The sequence below is a fragment of the Protopterus annectens genome, chromosome 5.part0 (genome assembly GCF_019279795.1).
Source record: "Protopterus annectens isolate FY-2018-M chromosome 5.part0, PAN1.0, whole genome shotgun sequence".
NCBI classification, from domain to species: domain Eukaryota; kingdom Metazoa; phylum Chordata; order Ceratodontiformes; family Protopteridae; genus Protopterus; species Protopterus annectens.
Window position 1 is genome coordinate 527003847 of NC_056735.1, and position 22731 is coordinate 527026577.

Sequence of the window (22731 nt, forward strand, 5' to 3'; positions counted from 1 at the left end):
GTCCTCATCTGAGGAATCCAGTTTCCTTGGGTCTCTTCAGTGGAGTGGATGACCAAGGAAAAGCAGGCACAGAAACCCCTCAGGAGTCTTCAAGACCATCAAAGCATTAAATAAACAATAAGTGAAAATCCTGCCATTCACATTGGGGATCCTTAACAGGGGAAATACACTTTTTTTGCTTATTTTTCTGCAGGACATCCACACAAAACACCGTCAGAGGGTCAAGACTCCTGGCGAGATTCAATAATTGTCATAGGAATCCAAGTTATTCCGCTCAGTCCTTCTGAGATAATCAGCCAAGGTTCCCCCTCAAAGTCAGGTACAGATGTTTGAAAAAGCCTCCATGGATGTGAAAGAAGCTGGATCCATGCTGGCCTCTGACAGGGTTGTGGCAGTGGAACCTGAAGCAGCTACAGAATAGTCATCCATGCTTTCACCAGCCTTGAGAGAGATGTCCTGGGGTGCTGGACAGCAGCCAGATCAGATACAACTTTTTTGGCCTTCTTGGCAGATGGCTGGCTCTCAGGATGGAAGAATTCCACCATAGCAGCCTAAGCCAACAATTTCACACACTGGCTCTCTAGGTATATGGACAAGGTGGAAAGATGATTACGTAGGGTCTTGGAAACAAACACTTTGCAGACAGAGCACTGTTTATAATCATGGGAAGCACCCAAGCAGGAGAGAGACTAGTTGTGATGGCCTTTATGGGGAATCTGACTCCCCAACACTGACACTTTCCCTTTATGGATGAGAAATGTAATAACCACAACAGACGGGAAAGAGAAGAAACCTCAACAGGGCACTTCTCTGAAAACATTGTTTGGTAACCAGCACAGCAGAAGGGCATCCACACCAGTGTTCAAAAATGGCATTCAAACTGTTGGCAAAGAAGTTCTGAGGTGTGTATCCGAACGTCACCTTAATGGGCTATGCTGTGCTAGGGGAGCATACATGTGACATATGATACCTACAAGTGCTAAAGGCTCTGCTATACTGGCCAAACACTGGGCTATCTTTGGGAGGAGATCTCTTGGGCAAAGACTATATGCAACGGTGATGTGGAAGGATATCAAATGGGCCACAGTGGTGTGTTCTCTTGTAGACAGGACCAAACTAGCCTATGGGGTAGAGGAAGGGGAGTCACGGTACAAATTCACCAGGGAAATAAAAAGCAACATTAAAAATGCTGTGGAAAATCTGTCCTTAGAAAAAAAAAAAGTTCAACACAAACAAAAAAAATAAAAAATCCAAGGATGGTAGGTCTTAAGAAAGCAAAATGATACCTTTCATGTATTGTGGTGGTGTTTGGTGGAATCATTCGACTTCCCTGCTGTGGGAATGAAATGGAAGAGAGTATTACATTAACAGTAGCTCCACTGCTAGGCCTGAAAATACTCCCCCAAACAGCGATAGTGGGATTTTACTAGCCAAAATGTCAAGGAAAACTCCTCTCCTTTGTCATCAGACTAAAAACAAAAGGTATTTGGTTGCACTACTAAATGAAACTGCACATTAAGAACATGTGTAATGAAGATGCTGTTGAAGGTTAGAATTACCCACGTATCCACAACTTAATTTTTACAAGCCACAAAAAGGCAGTATGGTATATGGGGTCAAATTAATACTCTATGGTTGATGTTGCGGGGGAGGGAGAAAAGAAAAGGCTAGAAAGAGAAGTATGACAAAGCTAAAATTCAGAACACTGTAAGCAGAAAAGGTGCACTACTTAAAGCAGTATTTTTTTCTCTCTGTTCATGCTTTTTTATCCATATCACAGTGGTCAACAGCATGACGATCCCTATGCATAATAAAATTATCTCAGTGCTGGCTGATACTAACTTGCATTAAAATGGTGATTCCTGATTTTTCCCCGTTTTTAACAATGCTTACATTAAAGTGGAACTACAGCCAGTGTTGCTATTCATTTATAAAATATGAACACAGCATGTTGTGCATGCGGGAGTCAATATTCACTGTAGAGACACCTGAAGATAAGTATATGCATACTACCATGATAAAGGTTGTAGCTACCACAGATTATAACTGCAACGATTAAGCACATGAAACTACCTAGCTTTAAAATGGCATTATTCTGATCTCCAAGGATGCCTTTCATATAATCAAATGATAGAGTTTCTTCATTCAGTGAACTTTCGTAATTTATCCTTTAAAGAAAATGCTGCATCCCACCTAGATTAGCTTGAAAAATTAAAGGTTAACTATTAAGTTTGTCTGCATGATAAACTTTAATACAAAAAAATATATATGGCCAAAGCAGCCTACCCATGAAGTTGAGATAGCCCTCTCCGCCAAGTCCGTGGGTAATGAGACGCATCATTTTGTGAAGCTGTATTCCACGGTCAATAACTGGAGTCAAAGGAACCAGAACACTCATGTTTGTATACATCTCTGCATCCATCAACCAGAAAGCTAATGTCTTATCCCCAACCAGAGCCTATTAAAAGAAAAGCCATGCATCAGTGTGCAAGAGTGTGCATAATTAGAAATCAATACATCTGGATGTAATTTCACAAGGTAAATCAAAACAGGCATATTTACCTTAAAGATACCACACAACAAATTGTTAACACTCTGGATGCTGGTAATAATGAATGTAACCCAAGAGATAAAGTACAGAAAGGTCAAGAAAAAAAGTCTCAAGTGAAAAATGACTGTGTTGGGATATGAAATTCAACTTGGTGTTTAATTTCTAAAGCAGGAATGAAAAAAAACAAAAAACTTTACAACACATGTACATGATAAAATGTAGTTCCAAGTTAACTGAAAAATATACGAAGAAAACTTCTGTTTTACTTTTGTTGACAAAACATTGGTACACATACCAGAAAATTATGATTCAGTCAAGGCAGACAACTGAACTACACAAAAAAAAGGGGGGGGGGCTCATCAAAAGTGCTCCCAAACAATGTCAAACTTATCAACCAGTATCAAAGCATGAAGACAAACAAAAGCATAACAGTCAAATATTCTTAAAAGGGGTAACATACAGGTGGAAATTCAAAAAAAAAAGACTTAAGGCATCCTTGTAACCCTTGGATACCTAGCAGCAGTACTCTCCACCCTAAATTATAAAAGGTCATTAACATCTGCAGAAGCATATTAACATGTAAAAAATAAACACTAATATCATGTGCTTTGCCACAAAATGCAACATATGAACATGTAGTTTATACAATCTGCATTTGTGTGTGTGTGCATATATATATATATATATATATATATATATATATATATATATATGACACTCCAAGAGAGGGTATGAACAAAGTCCCCTACTAATAAATACCACCTCTGAGACTGCATTATAGTGGGGAAAGGGCAAATCCCCCCCGAGGTCCGCTGGCTCATGATTTCACACACACAAAAAAGCTGATATCTGCAATCAGCTGCTTTTCAATTATGCATAATGGATTTTTCCGACTTCAACGACATGAACTCTGTAAAACAACAAAACCAAAACTCAAAAGATGTGCACACACATTAGTAGGGAAACTATACTGATATTGTAATATGCATGCTTTGAAAAATAACCACACAGCATGCAACTCTTTTTTCAGATAGGAAGTCACCCTGCTACTCGCACACCACTGAGGAAAGGTGATACTCCCCAACACTGGTAAAGTAGCGATCGCACATTACTATCAAGCATATACTTTGCCAACCAAATTGTGTCGACAAAGCAGAAGTTATACACACACACGTACATACATGCACACACATGCATACATATATATGATGTATGCAACACACACAATTCTATCAACACACACATACCTTTGGTCATATTAGTATATTATCTGACCAAGATATACAAGGTTATCTGACACACTGTCCTCTAGGGGTTAATTGGTTGTTTTTCTGCTTCAGATAATTACAGCTAAATAGGTGTGAATATCCAGCTCCTGCACTAGCGAGCAAATGTCATACACAAGGCTAGACGTGCATGGCCTGCCACTGTGCTACAGTCTAAACTCTATGTACCGAGTGAGCACACCTGAAAGACACAAAAAAGAATGTAAAAATTATATACTTTCCCAGCTTCGAAGAATCCCATCCACTGATGCTAGCTGAAGTATCTATCTAAACAAATAAGCTTCATTTGACTGTTTTCTGAGCTGACAGAGAGAAACAAGCTAGCATCTATTTGCTGTTTTGGGTGTTTAAATTGCCGCTGGTATTATTTTAAAACTTGCTATCTACTGAGCATTTCTTGTCAACTTTAAATTGCTCAGCTGTGCAAACCACTGCTCTATACTTGACTGGCATGCTACGAGCTGCACAACCGAGCCCTGATGAATTAACTGATCATGACTTTTCAGTTGCATTTGACTAGTACTAGACAATTCAGCATCAACAGAAATGTTATTGTTTTTCCTAGTAAAGAATACTGATTGCAATTAATTTTGCTGCTTTTTTACTGCCTTAAAACTCAGCAGCAAGTTACCTTATTAAAAAATTATGGTACTATGCATACGGAAAAAGATTATAGTCACAGTTCACTTTGAGGGACACTTATTTATGGATGCAAATTGCTGTTTGGATTAAAGTTAACCAGTCAGTTGCTATGCTTCTCTCTTCTATTTAAATTGCTCTCAGTTTGGCCAAGTTACTCACTGTGCAGCTGCAGGGAAGAGTGCACTCTACAGTAGCATGCCTCAAACTGAGCTGTGAATATAGCACTAGTCTACCTTTTCCTCATCCATATCTCCATAACCTCAACTTATTCTGTGCTTTCTGTATTCTCTCTTGGTGTCAAGGTGTTCAGCCTGTGCAGCTAGTTAGCCAATGACTGCTTATTCCAGTTATTCTCAGCATCCAATTACTCATTGTGCGGAGTGCCTAGCTTTTGTCCTCTGTTTTGCAAGAGCCTCTCTCTTCCAACTTGACAGCTGCACAACAGATCAGTTAACCTAAACGGGTTCCAAGTAAAACTTGCATGCGTGTCTTTGCAGTCTATATTTTGTAAAGCCATTCTGATATGCATCAAATCACATTCTATTTTCTGTAAGCCTTCCTACTGAGTATTAAGTACCTAAAATAGTATACCACTGGTTAGCCTAATAAGTACAAGTTTGTCACGAGTCACCTATTTGTGACACTGGGAATACAGACCACTTTCCTTGCCCTACACTGCTAAACTGAGCACTCACTCAAGGTATCTAGTTAGACTCTATAATTCTCACTGATCATTTACTTCTACCACCACTACAGACCCTGTTGGGGGAATAACGTCTTCTCTAGATACATACACCACAGAAGTTTGTTAGTGCCCCTACCTACCTCAAATCTGCATACCACTCACTAAAAAAGCCTTCTTATATAGAGATACTCTTCTTAAGACTCAAAGGCCTCAGAAGCAAAATTCAACAGCTAACTGGATCCCAGCACATTTGATCTTTATTCACAAACACTAAGAAGCAGAGTCACCAGACCGGTCCTACTACACTCTTAGGGCATTCATGGGTCAGACAAAAAAGCATGGTAATGTACTAGTTACAGGCGATTCCACAGTGAGACATACAGCTAGGGTGATGGTGAGCCACCTCAGTGGGGCCAAGATATGACAGGTGACTAGGGCTATCAAGACATTAACTATGACATGGCTATTGCTCATGTGGGTGTGAATGGCTTGGGATGTACATGTCTTGAGCTGCAATCTACTTTCACAAAGATAATGTTTCAATATTAAAAACAATAATTTACTTCAACAATTAGGTTAGTAATGCAACAGGGCTCCAATGTGTGTCAACTTGGATGGAGATAGCAGACAACTCCACTTGTTTTTCTCAAGGCATGACATGGGATCTTTCACATTAAGGGTTTCATATACTGGCCAAACCTTTCACCAGCCCATTGTGCCTTTTTTAGGCAAGGCAAATCTGCTCTATCAACCTATCCAAAACTGACCACAACAGTTTTAAGATAGTAATGCTCAATGCTAGATGCCTCAGCAAGAACCTGCCTTTTCTACAAGCCCATTTAGCACTAGAAAACATGGACATCTGCATTATTGAAGGATGTTTCCAACAGAAAGACAGCACACCTTTCCCACCAGTACTTCATACTCATCACGTTTAGACCCTGTACTGAGCGCATCTGTCTGCAACTACTGCATGTTTCACCATACTCCTCTGTGCATGTCTATCACATTCTAGCAATTTAAAAACGCAAATTCCTCTTCTAAACCCCCCTCCATGTCTCCTGTAACCCACAAAACATAAAAACAAGATTGAAACCCTGAAAATAAACCAAACCAAACTTTTCTCCTTGGGGATTTCTATTATTCATACTTTAGATTCCTTATAAAACTACAAACAAATATGCTTCATGCTGCCATGACTATGTGTGCTAACTCTTAAGACTCCAGACTTCAGTATGTTCCCCTATCAGGGGTTCCAGAGTACCGGACTTAAGTCCCCCGGGTTAAACCTCATCACAACACAGTGGCTTCACCATTAGCATGCAGCCTAAAGACCTCACCAGTACTACCACAGAGATTCCATGGCCAATTTAAAGTCTAGATGGCCTCCCCTAGGCATGGAAACAATAGACTGCCACACTCGCTCGCCTTAATTTCGGCTTCTGCCAAAGTCAAGCTTAAAAACAAACCTTTTCGGTGGAATCCCAGCCTTAAGATATATAACAGAAGTAAAAATCTGCTGTCCATTGGAAGGAAACTGAAAACGCCACACCTCAACAAGACAACTTGGGAGGTTAGGCAATAAACTAAAATATCAAACCCACAAAGGTGAAATAAGAACCAACATTTATTACATCAATTCCTTCTGCAGCTAAGTCAGGAGACTTAGAAATGGCACCAATGACTGAGCAGAAATCATACATACTGACATTACATATTGTGCCCCTAAAGATATAGCCAGCATGTCAGCAGACAGATTTATTATTTACTTGTATTGCCCAACTACCATGCCTCGAGGGAGGCTTTCCCTACTGAATGAGTCCTCAAGACTTTGGGATAAATTAAAAAAAAAAAAAAAAAATTAAATAAAACACTAATTCCATGGACCTGATAATGCAACAGCCTGCCTTCCTACCAACTCCATAGACAGTTTAACCTCAGCCTCTCATGGTTTTGTATGAGAGTTGTGCAGAAAGTAGAGTTGTTTAAGCAAACTTACCATAACAGTAGAAATCCCAATGATCACTGCTTCAGTACCCTTAGCTATACGGGGTTATAACCTGCCAGACTCCAAAGTGTCAGGGCCTCCTGCACTTTCAAACTTTTAGGCAGCTCGAGATGACAAAGTTTGTGTGCCAAACCCTTCAGAGCTTTCATGCCAGAAAGAGAGGAAGACAGCACTGAAAGAATACCAGGAAAAAAATACATAAATTTCCACATCGTAGCATAAAAATACACCAAAAAACAAGGGGGGGGGGGTGAAGGGAGGGAGGGTCTACTGCTGTGGTAAGTCTACTTACACAACTGTACTATGTTCACCATACTGATCACTGCTGCAGTAGCCTTGGCTATATGGTAAATTACCCTAGATTACTACATTTGATAGGTGGAAGAAGAAGTGTCCAACAGCCCATAGAGAATGGTCCTACAAAACCTGACTTGGACCTAGACAAGGAATAAAGCTTATAGAGCTTTGTAAACATATGTACAGAGGACCAAACAACAACAACTAGAATTACTTCTATGATCCAACTCATTCCCAAAAGCCATAGATGAAGTCAAGGTAGCCCTGGTAGAGTAGGGCTAGATGCAGATTGGAATAGCTTTCTTATGGAGAGTATGACAAAATGTAACGGCCTTAGATAGCCATTGGGAAATAGTCTGTTTTGACACAGGTTGTCACCCCCTTCTTACCTTCACAAGAAATGAGCAGTTAATTTAAAGATCTGAAAGATTTAGTTCTGCCAAGATGGTATCCTATTTGCCTGTGGACATCAAAGGTATGGAGTATCCTTTCTCCCTCATTTTTAGACTCAAGAAAGAAAATGGGGAGAAAGGTAGTTTGGCTTAAAGTAAACTTGGATATCACTTTAGGCACAAGGATCATTTCTCAAAGAAACCATGTCCCTATGGAAAATGAAATAGGGTTGACTCACCATAAGACCTTGAAACTCAATCTTCTTGCAGAAGTCAGAGCAATCGATAAAACTGTTTTCCATGCTAAGAACCTCAAGTTAACCACGCTAACTGGTTCATATGGAACATGTGTTAGCATTTCTAACACAAAGTTAAGATTCTAAGGAGGGGCCAACAGTTAATTTGGAGGCCTAATTTGCAAAACCCTTTCAAAAACATTTTGAGATGGTACTGCATTTAAAGAGGAGGATCCTTGGGCAAACATAATGAAATGGACAATAAAATTAACCTAGACAGAGGAAAGATCATAGCACAATAACTCTCACGCATTGTAAAACTAGAGAACAACTAGCCCCTGAATGCTTGCTAGTTATGTTGACGACACCAACTAGCAAAACTTTACCTTTTGTGACAATATGATTTTAATGTAACCGGCTTTCTTGCCTCCATTAGTACCTGCTGCATGTCTTCAGTAAACAGGTGTCTAAAAGGAATTATGACACTATCATCCAGGCAGGCAAGTGACACACCCCAACATCAATCCACTTCAAACACCCATGTTTTTGTGTTAGTAGAATCAGTCTGTGAGGAAAGCTTGTGGTGATTGCAGCTGGCCATTTCCAAAAGAAGGGACAACCATGCTTGCATGGGCAAAAAGGAAGTCATCACAATAAATTTGGGGAATTCCTTCTGAATCTACAGACGTACCCTGGATATTAGTGGAAAGGGTGGGAATGCATTGAGAAACATTCCTGTTCAAGAAAAAGAAGACATCTGTCTTCCCAGCCTTCTTGCATGGAGTCATGAAACAAAATCTTACTAGATGGCTGTTCAGAGAAGAGGCAGAGGGGTCTAACTCAAGGAACTCCCCACAGACTGATTAAATCTTGGAAGATCCCCTGATCAAGTTTCTATTTGTGAGGGTCTGTCCTGGTCAGCTTGCCTGCAACACAGTTTGGCTCTGAGAAAATGTAGGATGCCTGTAGAGTGAGATTGGGCTGTAAAGCTATATTCCAAGCCAACATGGCTAGTCTACAAAGGGGGTATATATCCGGACTCCCACAGCTTGCTGATGTACCACATGACTGTTATATTATCTGTAAACTTGAGGTCCCGGGGACCAAAGATGATTCAGAGTTGAGTGCCTTGATCAGGGCAAGCATTTCTGTTATTTATGAGTTTGAAACTGCTCCCTAAGCAAAGAGGTGTCTGTGGTGACTGACTGCTTTGGAACAAGGATTGAGAAGGGGTGACCTGGATTTAAGGATATTTGTTTCCACCAAATTGGCACTCTTCTGACAAACCCCAGCACTAGGATGTGAAAAGACAAAGGATGCTGATGTCATGACCAAATAAAACTATATATACCACCATGTCTTTCATGAGGAGTCTTGCCAGGGGTATCATGTAAATCACAGAAGCCATGAGACCTAAAATCCTGAGATATTCCCTTGCAGTGACCAAAGTTTGCGTGGAAAATCTTAGAAATTTATCTGGACATGCATTTGTTTTTTCCCCGTGGAATAAAAAGCTCTTTGAACTGAGGTTTAACTGAATTAACAGAGTCATGCACACAAGGTAAACAAGGAACATCGATCTGTGCAATAGAAGAAACTACATTTAAAAACAAGAGTTTTACTCAAGAAGAAAATGCAAATAAAACATTCCTCTATTTCACAATTAGAAACTGGCACACAAGCCTGAGAATTCAAAATTTTGAAAACCAAAGCTTCAGAAGTATACATTTTTTCCCATACTTAATTTCTCCATCCTTATCAGAAAGAGAAGGATTGGAACCACGTGTTTAACAGCACTGGGATCAACTAAACCTATAGCTGCTGGGTGAGGTTTGGGAACACTGCAAAAAAAAAAAATAAATAAGACTGAGGAAATGTATACATTCTGTGCCTTTTTAGCATATGCCCCTTCACCTTTCTGTTCAGATTCAGAATCTAGAATCTCTCAAAAAAAAGCTACTTTACAAGAAGGATCAAACAGCCTGAATTAAAACCTGAGCCAAACCCAGTAAACTACTCCTACCTAAGGAAATTTGAGGTGGAGTATACATATGCTTAGTTTTCAGTTTCTTTTTGAAAACAAACAGAGACAACGATGTTATTAATGGCTGTAGCAGCTTCCTCAGGGATCAACACAATGGGCATTCTGACACCATACACAAGCCTTTCCTGTTCCCTCTCTCAGGACCCGCAAGTTTGGCTCCACCTTTTCTACTGAGGGGACCCCTAAAGCCACAGAACACATGGCTAACCTCTGGGTCCATAGTGGATGTTGGTGCTACATCACAGGGATCCAGGGTAAAAGATGAGTGGTCTAAGTACAAGTGGCCACAGCAGATGCACCCTCATATGGCTGAGGCAAATTGCTAGCTTTGCTGTAGGTTTAACCTTTATGTGGCTGGAAGGAGGGCTGACATGGAACCAATACTTTGTTCCATGGTCAAGCTGAAAATGGTGCCTCTTTCCTGGTGGAAGAAAAGCAGCAAATGCCCATAAAAACTGCAAGTCTTTAAAAGTCACTTTTTCTTTGCAGAAAAACACAGTAAAAAGCAGTGTAAACCAGTTTGCCAGTCAAAAAAAAGTAAAATAATTTCTCTGCAGAAAAAATGGTTTTCAGTTGCTTTATACAACTTTTAAAAAGACAGGATAAAAAGAGTACCCCCGTTTAAAAGTAAGATACAGTCTTGTGACAGTCATTTAAACACAAACTACTGCCTTTAAAATAACAGTCCTGAAGAGGAAAGTGATAAAAAGCAAATATTTATAAAATGGAAGTTTTTCCCCCAAAGGGAACTTATCTGCCCAGCAAAGGAATACCACCAAGCTGCTCATCAAGCCTCGAAATCCTAACAGCAACATACTCTTCAGCAGCAGTAAAACTCTGAAGGGCTTGGCGCCCAAACTCATCATTTAGTCAGCTCAACCTGAACTGTCTGACAGTCTAGATGTGTGGAAAAAGCCCTGAAGCTTTGCAAGCTGGCTGTTATATCTTTGGCAGGATATAACCCCTTATACCTAAAGCCTCTGTTACATTGATCAATATGATGAACATTAGTTGCAGTCATTCATCCTTTACACGGAAGACTCCACTACTGATCTGGTAACTTACAGACTTGGAAGTCTCACAAGCCTTCTTTGCAAAGCAATGTAATGCATTATTACACTGCAGACCTTATAAACTCAAACGCCAGAAGACTGCAGTCCACTGACCCAAACCAGTTAAATTTGAGAGATTTAGGCCCTACTTGCCAGACTTCTTTGAGAACCTCTGTTGCCCTGGATGAAGGCAAATTGGTCTACATTGTGTACCTTGAACTGGACAAGTCTTATAACACCATTCTGCAGTTGTGCATGACACACAAGCTAGTCACTCAAAGGTAAACGTCAGTGTCATCCATTAGGCAGCAGACTGTCTCACTGGTAGAACCCAGCAAGTCAAGATACGGGGCACATTGTCTTCCGAGATACTCATTACCAATGGAGTCCACAGTACTGAGCCTTGCCAGTCTTTCCTGCTTGGCATTCCTTTGCATTCCTTTAACATAAAAGCTGATGTGAATGACTGCAAACTTGGTGTCGTCATTAACTCACATTATGTCTCTTCTACCCTCAAGCAAAAAACCTTCCGGATGGATGCTGCTGTTGTCTAAAATTCTTTATTAAAAACCAAGTAAAATCCAAAAACACAGTGAATAAAAATGTTAGCGCTTTCGGGTGTTACCCTTCATCAGACAAAGACACAAACATTATCAAACACTATTTAAAATAAATATAAACCAATCATAAACTAGTAAAAAAACGCCTATTTTTCAGGGCGGGCTTCATTGGTATGACGTCATTAAGACCAGGCCATCTATGGGCCATAAGCTCTATAATCCACCTGGACTCAATGAGCTCTGTCAGTTGTTTAATGTCCCCCCCCTCTTTTGTTTAGTTTAATATTCACAATAGCCCTAAAACTAAAGTTGTGTTGGAAACTCATTGACGTGCCTAAACAAGGCATTGTGTATATCGCCATTTCTTATGGCTGATAGATGTTGTAGCATCCTTACTTTGAACATATTGTTAGACTTGCCCACATAAAAACATGGGCAAGACTTACATTCAGCCAGGTAAACAATGTCTTTGGTCCTACATGTTGCCCTAGCTTTTAGTTGTAAATGTCTACCTGTAATGTGGTGCACAAAAGTTGTATTCCTGTTAACATAGGGGCAAGCCTTGCATGCTCCACATGGTGTGCTCCCAGTTTGTTTAACATATATTCTGTCCTGTAAGGTGTGCTCCCCACAAAGAATATCCTTAAGATTTTTATTCTTTCTATATCCAAACATAGGGTGGGGACCTACAACTTTCTTAACCTTATCATCACTGATTAGGATATTCCAATTTTTCTTTATAATGTCAGTGATGTCCATGATGTTACTACTGTATGTAAACATCATTTTAAAATGACGCTCTTCCTTTTTATCATCTCTAATTGGTGGTGCTTGAGAATGTAGCCATGGTTTATGGCTATATCCCCTCTTGGCTTTACTGTGCAAGATGGTCTTATTAACCATTTCGCCTTGGTAACCCCTATCTTGTAGAAAACCTTTCAACCTATTAGTTTCCCCTTCAAAAACTGATTCTTCAGTACAGATCCTGGATATCCTGCTTACCTGTCCTTGTATAATGCTGGGAAAGGTATAGCGTGGGTGCATACTATCATATGTTAAAAGCGTATTTTTCCAGCATTCCTTCCTATGTAGTCCAGTGGTGAATCCTGTGCTAGTTTGTACTATTGAGACATCCAGGAAATCTATTTGGGTGTAGGAAACCACCTTGGTGAATCTGAAAAAGTGAGTAGTGGAATGAAGGTAATCTACAAAATGGTCTATAGAGGATGCCTCCCCTTTCCATAAAATAAAGACATCGTCCACGTAACGTTTATATAACCTAACATAGGACCACCAAACTGGATGGTTATAAATGAACTGGTTCTCCCAATAGGAGAGCACGAGGTTGGCATAGGTGTTAGCACAGGGTGTGCCCATGGCTACACCCTGTGCTTGTTTATATAGTTGTTCAGGACCTAAAAAGACATTATGGTCTAACACCAAGTGTAGCATTGTTGTTATCAAATCTATCTTGGGTTGCTCAACCTCTCGTGTCTTCAAAAGTTCTCCTATAGCTGTAACACCATATTCATTGTTAATGACAGTGAAAAGACTAGCTACATCTAAGGTCACCATAAGGTATGGGTCATTATTGGGTCCCCTCTGTACCTCTCCTAGTGCTCTCAAGAAACCCCCTGTATCAGATAAAATATTCTCTGTATTGTCCACCACAGGCCGAAGTGTAGTTTCAAGCCATATCGAAATATTTTCTGTCACCCATTTCCTGCCTGAAACAATGGGTCTAATAGGCGGATCATCTAAAGATTTGTGTATTTTAGGTAGACCCTTAAAAATAGGGGTCACCACATCTTCTATTTTGAGGAAGTTATATAATTCCTCACTAATAACTTCCTTCTGTAAAAGTTGTTTCAAACCTATATGCACTTTATCTACAATTAACTTAACATTAAGTGGGTTCACTGGTGTGTAGGTCTCCAAATCAGATAGTAAAAGATTCAATTTATTATGGTAAAAGCTGGTATCCATGACCACAGTAGCCCCCCCTTTATCTGCCATCTTGATGGTAACCCTATGGTTGTTGCTTAAATCATATAAGGCTTGCTTCTGTATGGGGGTCAAATTATAATATCTTTGTGTAAAGCCCCTTTGAAAATATTCCAATAAATCTTTTTCACAAGCATTAATAAAGAGACTCATAGATGCAGTAAATGTAGGAACAAAAGTACTAGGTTGTCTCAACATCACCCTATTAGTATCATTACTACCAAACATGTTACGTAAAGCAGCTGTCCTGCAAAACATCATGATATCCATTATTACTTCGTGATATATACTTTCCTTACTGGGAACAAACGATAGTCCCTTGTTTAGAACATAAAGTTCATGTGGACTCAGAATATAACTAGATATATTGTATACAATATTGTTACCAGTAGTAGTCAGTCCAGGAATCTCTTTTTGCTTTGCGAGTCTCTGCTCTCGCTCAAGGAGCGCTTCCATGCTCCCTTCTTTCTGACCGGAACAGGTAGATTGTTTAAAAAATTCTGTTGCAATAATGGTCCTTTAGGGCGAGCCCCCAATCGTATTTCATCATTCACTCCAGTTTCCCTTTTATCAGTCTTATTGTCCATACTAGTTCTACCCCTACAAGAAGGATTAACACGCACAAATAAATGCAGCAGAGTCTACGGCTTTAAACTAAATGCAAAAAAGTGTAGTATACCTGCCTTTGGAAATTATGAACAGTCCCTGCTGCTACCATAGCAAAATTACCCTCTTCAGGACTTTCAGTTATCAAAAGGTTAGGTACATTATTTGACCGAGCGCTCTGACCACCACATATCCAATCATTAGAAAATCCTCATATCACTGGAAATCAGATGAGCAGGGAAGATCTTCAAAGTCCAAGAATGCTATAATTCTTCTCCATGCATTACGCATTAGATCTATTATCTAATAAAATGCTCCATTTAGCATGCACTTGTTCCAGTTCGTAAGACCTCATTTCTTAAGTAAAACATCTAAGGTTCTGATCTCCTTTTCCTATGCTGATCACCTCAAAACCCAGTCCTGTTTTCTGCATCCTACACATCTCTCAGGGGTGATCTTATTTTAACATACAAGGCCTCCAAAGACCCTGTCGTTGAGACCTACTTCATATCTACAGAACCAGCAACACCATGAACATTCACACTTTAGACCTCAAGCCTTCATGGTAATATACAGAACCTGCTGGTAAGATGGATATCTCACCCAACCACCACCACCTAGCTGTCTCACTCTCCAAGTGCACCTGGACGAATGGATGGGAAACTGGAAATACAACCATAGTCACTTATGGATAGGGTAGCATGTAGTGGGAATTGTTGTGGCTAGCCTATGTCCCATCTATTAAATCAAGCACTACTGTAAACCTATGGACTTGTATTAATCAGCCACTGTGAAGGTGCTCTTGCATATTAACTAATACAAGTACATAGCAGACTTAAATGGTTCTTTGCAGTAAAAAGTTGGCAAGAAAAATCCCAAACAGCACAAATTAAATCCAGTTCTCTATGATGTTAAAGTGAGAAGGCAAAAAAAAAAATGAGCAAGGCTCAGAAAGCAGATTCCCAAAGCACTAGGATGCCAAAGGAGATCAACTCCTGGAATCATGGTCTAAGCAATGTTTGCGAAGGTCATAAACAGGTAGTTGGTAGCAGCAATACAACTGTATGTGACAAATTCTATAAGGAGGACTTGAAAGCAGACACATTCCTAGCAGACCATCCAATAGCAGCATGTTCCAGTGGGTGTCTCATTGCCAGGTTGCAATAAAATCCAGTTAAAAATGCACTTGGAAACTGTTTGGTTCTTGAACATATACAATGTTCAGAAAGAACTTGCTTTGACCATGTATTTTTCTCTCTTTCTTGGACTTCACCCTCCAACCCCCAAGAAATAACCAATTTAAGGACAGCTGTACAGACCATTTACAGATGGAAATGTGGGCTAGTCTAAAGGGATACCACTCCTTGTTAAAGATCAAATACCATTTTCCTATATATAAAAAGAAGAAAAGAATGTGACAAAGTTCTGAGCAACACAAATTTAAAAGCCAGCAAGTAACACTCCAGAAGTACTGCACTACTGTTTGAACACAGGATGGGCAAGCCTATTAATGAAGCTCAAGTTCCAAGTGGTGTATACTTTTAAGAGTGATGCTACCTGGGGATGCAGGTAATGAGACTGAATGGGTTTAGTTATTTGTGAGTACACCATTAAGCTAACAGCATATCTGTCTTTAGTTTCACTGACCTTACGCTTATGTGATCTCTGTCCGTGTCTCTATCAAAACTTGAATCTGGCAAAATTACTTGTGTGCCAGAAGTAAAGCAACACCTTGCATTTTTTCAGAATGTCAGAAATAATTGCCTGTTTCTGACTGCAGTGACACTGACCACCCAATTTTCTCAGACTACTCTAGAATAAGTGCCCATTGCTTTTACTGTTAGTACCCTACAGCTAATAGCAGGACAAAACAAGTGTATTTGTGATACCAGTCCATCTCGAAATATTCATCCAACTCCAAGATAAGCCTCTAACTTACAAAATGATAAAAATACATATTTTCATTACAGTTTTGGGCACACAACCACACCTTTAGGGAAGATGATCTTTAAATACATTTTGGCTTAGAATGAGGAAGAATCAACCTCTAATTGCTCTGAAACCCCAGAGAAACCTGTCTGAAACTGGTTCTCTTTGCAACTGGCCTCAGTGACAAACATGCAACTGGCCTCAGTGACAAACATGCGAAAGTAAAGTGCTAAGCAGGAAAGCCATCAAGTATTTACTATTTTTGTTCCAGGTGATGTGTAACTACAGGCCCTTTTACAGCTACGTTAAGAAACTCTCATAGATATAAATTGAAAAGAGCATATATAAAATAAGGCTGACAAGTCTGAAGCACATGAATCACAATGTTACAGCAGTGGGACTGACCACCACAAACCACCATAGTAGCTGCAAAACTATCAAAACCAGAATATGAGCATGTATTACAGAGGATTCTAGGAATGATGTACTATCTTTGCAAAGTCTGTACCTAATATGTCTGAGATAACTATGCATCAATAAAAGCTGTTAGAATGAGGTGTAGTCTAGAAGTGGGCTATGAAAATGGAAACTAATTTTAAATGCTGAAGACTCTAGTTACAGACGTTCCAATATTAAAATATGACGCGAATAAGCCAGTTGTGTGGCAAAAGCAGATGCCATTTAGAATAATTTAGGAGATGTGATCTTACTTGAGACTATATCAATTGCCTATGGCTGAACAGTTCAGCAGCACAAGAGAAATTCAGGGACATACCTAGCAGAGTGCCTTAAAACCCAACAACCAATCTGCACTTAATTTGTCTGCTGCTAGCCAGCTAATATTGGTCATCTTACACAAGCACAACTGCCTTATCTACACTGAAAACCACATAGGGTTATAACCTTACATATCTTTAATAATTTGCTCAAATTAGAGATTAACCTCTCCATGAAGAATGTCAGTATGCAGCACACCTCCACTCCAGTAGTACCGAACACAAAATTCTTTGTGTGCTTAAGTCTAAAAGAATTTTCCTCTCAAAGATTTTTTGGACTATACAAAAAGGTGGAGAGTATATGCTTGCCTCATTTGCTTCCACTGTTTTTAAACACACTACACATACAACTGCATCCATTAACTCCAAACCAACAAAGGTCAACTGAGCAATATGTTTAAACCCTTAAATCCATCTGATCATGCTGTCACCCAAGGTAAGGTCCTTGTAACAGGTCACAACTGCCAGAGTTTCCAAGTTACCAGGCCAAGCATGGATATTATGAGGGTTCTTAAATTAGTATCTCAACTATGAATATAATCAGATTGTCCATAAGTAGGAGATGACAACAGACATGGCTGAGCTCTCTGTGAACACGACCATGTCCAGAAGAAAAATAAATGGTCCTGAGCAGCATTCTAGCATCACTGCAAATTATGCCACAATATAAACTGAAAGTATATGGCTATATTAACTGGCATCACTCCAGGGAGATCCAATACAAGTCAGCATGGTAGGAAATAGTACAGTCCTGTTTCACGAGGGATGGCCTCCACTTTTCTGCAGGGCTTTTGCATATTGTCTAAAACACTTTCCACTGTACAGCCTCCTTTTTTAGGCAAAGTTAGTTTTCTCATCATCTTCTTTCGGCTGTTCCCGTTAGGGGTCACCACAGTGGATCACCTGTTTCCATTTCTTCCTATCCTCTGCATCTTGCCCTGTCGCACCAACCACCTGCATTGTCCTCTCTCACCACATCCATCACAGTCCTAGCCTTTCTCCTCTCTTCATGACTTTGGCCATGCCTTCCCCCCTCCTCTCTTCCTTCAGCCAAGAGTAGCCCAATTTCCACCAGCACCCTGTTGGCTAACAGTACTGGTGGTCAGTGTTAACCCGGGCCTAGACCAAACCGGTATGTAAATATTTACTGGTGTCCGCATGAATGATCTGGCCAAGTTTTACGCCAGATGCCCTTCCTGACGCAACCCTCCCCATTTATCCGGGGATGGGACCGACACAAAGAAATGCACTGGCTTGTGCATCCCCAGTGGCTGGGTTAGGCAAAGTTAGTTTTCTAGCCCTTTCAAATTACATTTAGATCAGGCTTCTTCAAATTTGGTGCTGCTCAGTACTACAAAATGCCTGACCTTGAAGTCTTTCCAACCCTAGATTGCGTACATATTTGTGAAGTCACCAACTTGGTTCCAGTGTTTTCAAAAAACTACTTCTTTACTTTGCTTTAGTAACTCACTCAGACTTTCTGGTGATAGCAGGGGCACATTCATTTTCATCTGAAAACCTACTGCCTCACAACAAATCCAGCACGATAATGACTACAAACTCCTAGTCATCCAAGTGTAAGAAAGTAAATTACCATACCACTGCAAATTACAGACCCTATATATCCAAAATATCCACAATACCTACCTAAACCACCTTGACTCATTAGCCACTGAAATCTAACACACTCCTCCTGTTCATCAGTGACATATCTTAACTGGCACACACTTCCATCCAGTTCTCTAGATCAAAGAAGGACTTCTCCCTCTACAAGGGCACAAACCTACTCTGCCTCCCCCTCATCAATATCAAGTCTGTCTGCGATGCACCACTTCTCCACATCTATGGTCAAGACAGACCACAAGGTCATTCTATTTTCCTTTAGAACCCAGTTCAAGTCATCAACCAACACCACTGTTTTCAGGAACTTCTCTAGGCCTAATCTCTCTGCCCTATCAGATGCCATTAAGAAATTCAAAAGGTCTCCTCTCCTTGGGCATCAAATCAAAGTGCAAACCTTTATTCTCACCTGAATTACTGCACAAAGGCATCTGTTTTCACCCGCACAATACAATGGCAAATCTACAAATATGGCAGAATCCAGCTAACACAAATACAACAAAAGGAAGAAATTCCTTGCCCTAAAGAATAACTGAAATTCCCCCTAATTCTATCTGTGAATTGACCAGACGAAATATCATACCGTGGCAAAGAAAACTAAATATTGCAACCTCCTCCAGAGACCATTATAAAGCCATCTTTAATTATGGTGGCAATCTCGGTAACAGTAACCAATATTGCACTGAACTCATCTGTAATGGTGCTTGTTTATGCAGTCCAAATGACATCAATGTACTTGCAGATAAATTCAACTCCAACTTCAACCCACATCCCCCACTACAAAGTCACCCTACCACCTCCAAATAATACCCATAATAGATTATTAATGGTTCCCAGGACCAAAACTACCTCAAAATCTACTTGTCTCCTAACCAATTTTAAACACATTTTAACTGATCCCTCTTGTAAACCTATTTAACTTCATTCTGTCCAATGGACATGTGCCTGAAGATGGAGATTTGGCGAGTGGCCACCGTGGTGCCACTACACAGCCCCCCCCCCATCCACCAAGGAACTACAGTCCTATATCAATCTCATGGGTATTACCTCTGTAGATCATAATAAAGCAAAAACGTGCAGATTTGGTTATTTGCGAGATGAGTTGATAAAGGACAGATGTGTGTGGTGTTAATAATGATGCAGTGGGAGATTTTGCTTCAAGATAGTGACTTAACATTGAGCAAGGCCATAGAGATTTGCAAATATTCGACCCTACAGAAACACACAAATATGCTTACAAATGAGAAAAGCATTCAAACAGTGCCTACTAGTATGAATGTAGCTAGTGACAGACACAAAGGTAAGATGAATAAGAGGTATAAGATGAATAAGAGGTATAAACTGAAGAATGTGGCAGTACCCAATTTTAACCATAAAACAAATGGGGCAGCTACAAGTATTCTTATTAACTGTCGTAACTGTGAAGGTAACCATGAGCCTAAACGTGAAAAGTGCTTAGCTTTTGGTCAGCAAGGTCACAGATGTAAAAAGTGGAATAATTTGAAAAGGCTTTTGTAAGTCTAAACTGGCACACACTTTTATTAAGAGAGAGCATTCAAAGAAACAGGCAGATCAGTTAGAAAGACGTGAGCAAACTTTTTATGTTGATGGTGCATGAAACAATTAATACAGTGAACTATCAGCCAACTGGTAATCTGGCAGCAAAGAGTGAAACATTTTGTACTGTCTGGATTAATTGAAAACCTCTAGAGCTTAAAGCAGATACAGGAACCAAGTACAGTGTTGTATCAACCCAAGTGTTTGCCAAAGTGAAAGCTAGTGAAAAACTTGATTCAGCAAAGTGTGCAAAACTTGTTGCTTATGGTGGTGACGAGATCCAAACGGATGGTGCAGTAGTTCTCAAATGCCATTCTGCTGGAAACAGCTATGACTTGCAACTTTACTAAGTCAGAAAAACACGTGCAATCATTGTTAGGCCTCAAAGACCTTTGAGAATGGGTCCGACTTCAATCAAGAAGTCCACCATACAAGTCTGAACAACCACAACAGTTTTACACAGAAAATTATTTGTGAATGTGCTATTTTCAAATATGATCTTGGCAAGCTACCAGTCACATTCTACAAGGTTAAACCATAAAATAATCCCAGTTGACAGATCAGCAAGGAAGATTCCAGTAGCAATGCAGAGTAAAGTAAAAAAAGCACTAGACAAAATGGTGAGTTTAGGTGTGATAACTCCAGTAAAATAACCAACTGAATGGGTATCCCTCCATGTTCGTAGCTCATAAGAAAAGCTCAGATGATATTCAAATATGTACTGATCCGAGAGATTTAAACAACGTACTTAAACTTCCTCATCATCCGATGCGTTCAGTAGAAGCACCAGCTCTGATGCCAAATGCATCAATTTTTTCAGTCTTGGATGCAAAATGTTTGTTTTGGCAGACTTTGTTGGATTACAAATCTTCATTAACTACTTTTAGTATGTCACTTGGAAGGTACAGATTTTTGAGAATACCATTTTGCATAAATTCTACCAGTGGTCTCTCAACATGCGAAGGAGCAAGCTTTTTCAGGTTATGCATGTGCTATTACAGTAGACATTATTGTAGGGGGAGTGGTGAAGACGAGCATAATAGACACCTCAAAAAAGTTCTAGACCATGCATGTGAAGTCAATTTTAAACTGAATCCTCAGAAGTGCAAATTCAAGCTGAGAGAAGTTACTTATGTGGGTCATTTATTTACTAGTTCTGGCTTACAACCAGATCTGTCTAAGCAAGCAGCAATTCTTGAGATGCCAATTCCACATCTTTCCTTAATTTTCTAGGTATAGTCAACTATTTAGGAAAGTTCATCCCAGACCAGAGTAAGCTTTCAGCAGAGTTACACCAGTTGACATGCAAAAATGTATACTGGTCCTGGTTAAACCAAAACCAAAGAGCATTTGATATTCTGAAACAGAAAATTAACAGTCCACCCACAGAGATGATGTTCACAAGCCAGTAACTCTTTCTTGTGATATTAAGTATGATCTTGGTGCACCATGTCTTCAAGAAAGCATACCAGTAGCCTACGAGTCCAGAACTTTAACCCAAACTGAAACACAGTATGCACAAATTGAAAAAAAGAGCTTTTGGCAGTAGTTTTCATATGTTCAAAGTTAAATGATTATATTTATGGCAAATCTATTAGATTAGAGACTGATCACCAACCTCTAATGACCATTCTAAAAAAAAAAAAAAGCCAATACATTCAGCCTCAGCACGTCTGCAACGTATGATGTTGAAATTGCACAAATACAATTTCAATATTGTCTACACAAAAGGCAAATATTTATACCTTGCAGATGCTTTGTCAAGAGCACACAGATAAACAACACAACAGCATGACGATGAGAAACCAGACTTTGAAGTCATGGAAGTCAAAAATTTTTCTTTACCGCGTCTTGATGAACTCAAGACAACACACAGTTTTAGACCCTGTTCTTCCAAAGCTGACATGTTATTAGTCAAGGATGGCCAGTGCGACAAACCAGTCTGCCACTAAACATACATAAATACCCTCCTTACTGAGATGAGCTCATGGTGAAAGATGGAATCTTCATGAAAGGTCCTAAAGTAGTTATTCCTTCAGTGTTACACCAGTAATACATCCAGATTTTACATCATGGACACCTGGGTACTGCTTCTACCAAAAGAAACGCAAGAGGCATAGTATTTTGGCCTTCTATGTCAAAAGATATAAAGAAAGAAACTCTAGCATGTTGTGTGTGCAATAGTACTAGATCACACCAACAAAAAGAACCACTTCAGCTAAACCAGATTCCTGAATTACCATGATTGATAGCTGCTACTGATATTTTCAAATGCAATGGTCAACATTACTTAGTGTTAGTAGACTCTTACTAGAAATGGTTTGAAACTTACCTTCCTAATTAATGTCCAGCATGGTCATTACAAAACTGAAGACACATTTTTCCACAAAAAGTTGTATCTGACAATGGTGCAGAGTTTACCACTCATTAGTTCAAGAAATTTGCTGAGGATTGGGGTTTTGTCCATGTTAGCAGTAGTCCTGAGT

General features: G+C 39.7%; 1 protein-coding gene across 1 annotated transcript in view; it reads right to left on the reverse strand.

Moving 5' to 3' along the window:
- GBE1 (1,4-alpha-glucan branching enzyme 1) overlaps positions 1-22731 on the reverse strand; it is a 1706938-nt gene that overhangs the window by 572929 nt on the left and 1111278 nt on the right. The window contains exon 9 of the mRNA XM_044071842.1: positions 2287-2458. Coding sequence (XP_043927777.1) covers positions 2287-2458 — 172 coding nt within the window. The remainder of the gene's footprint in view (positions 1-2286; positions 2459-22731) is intronic.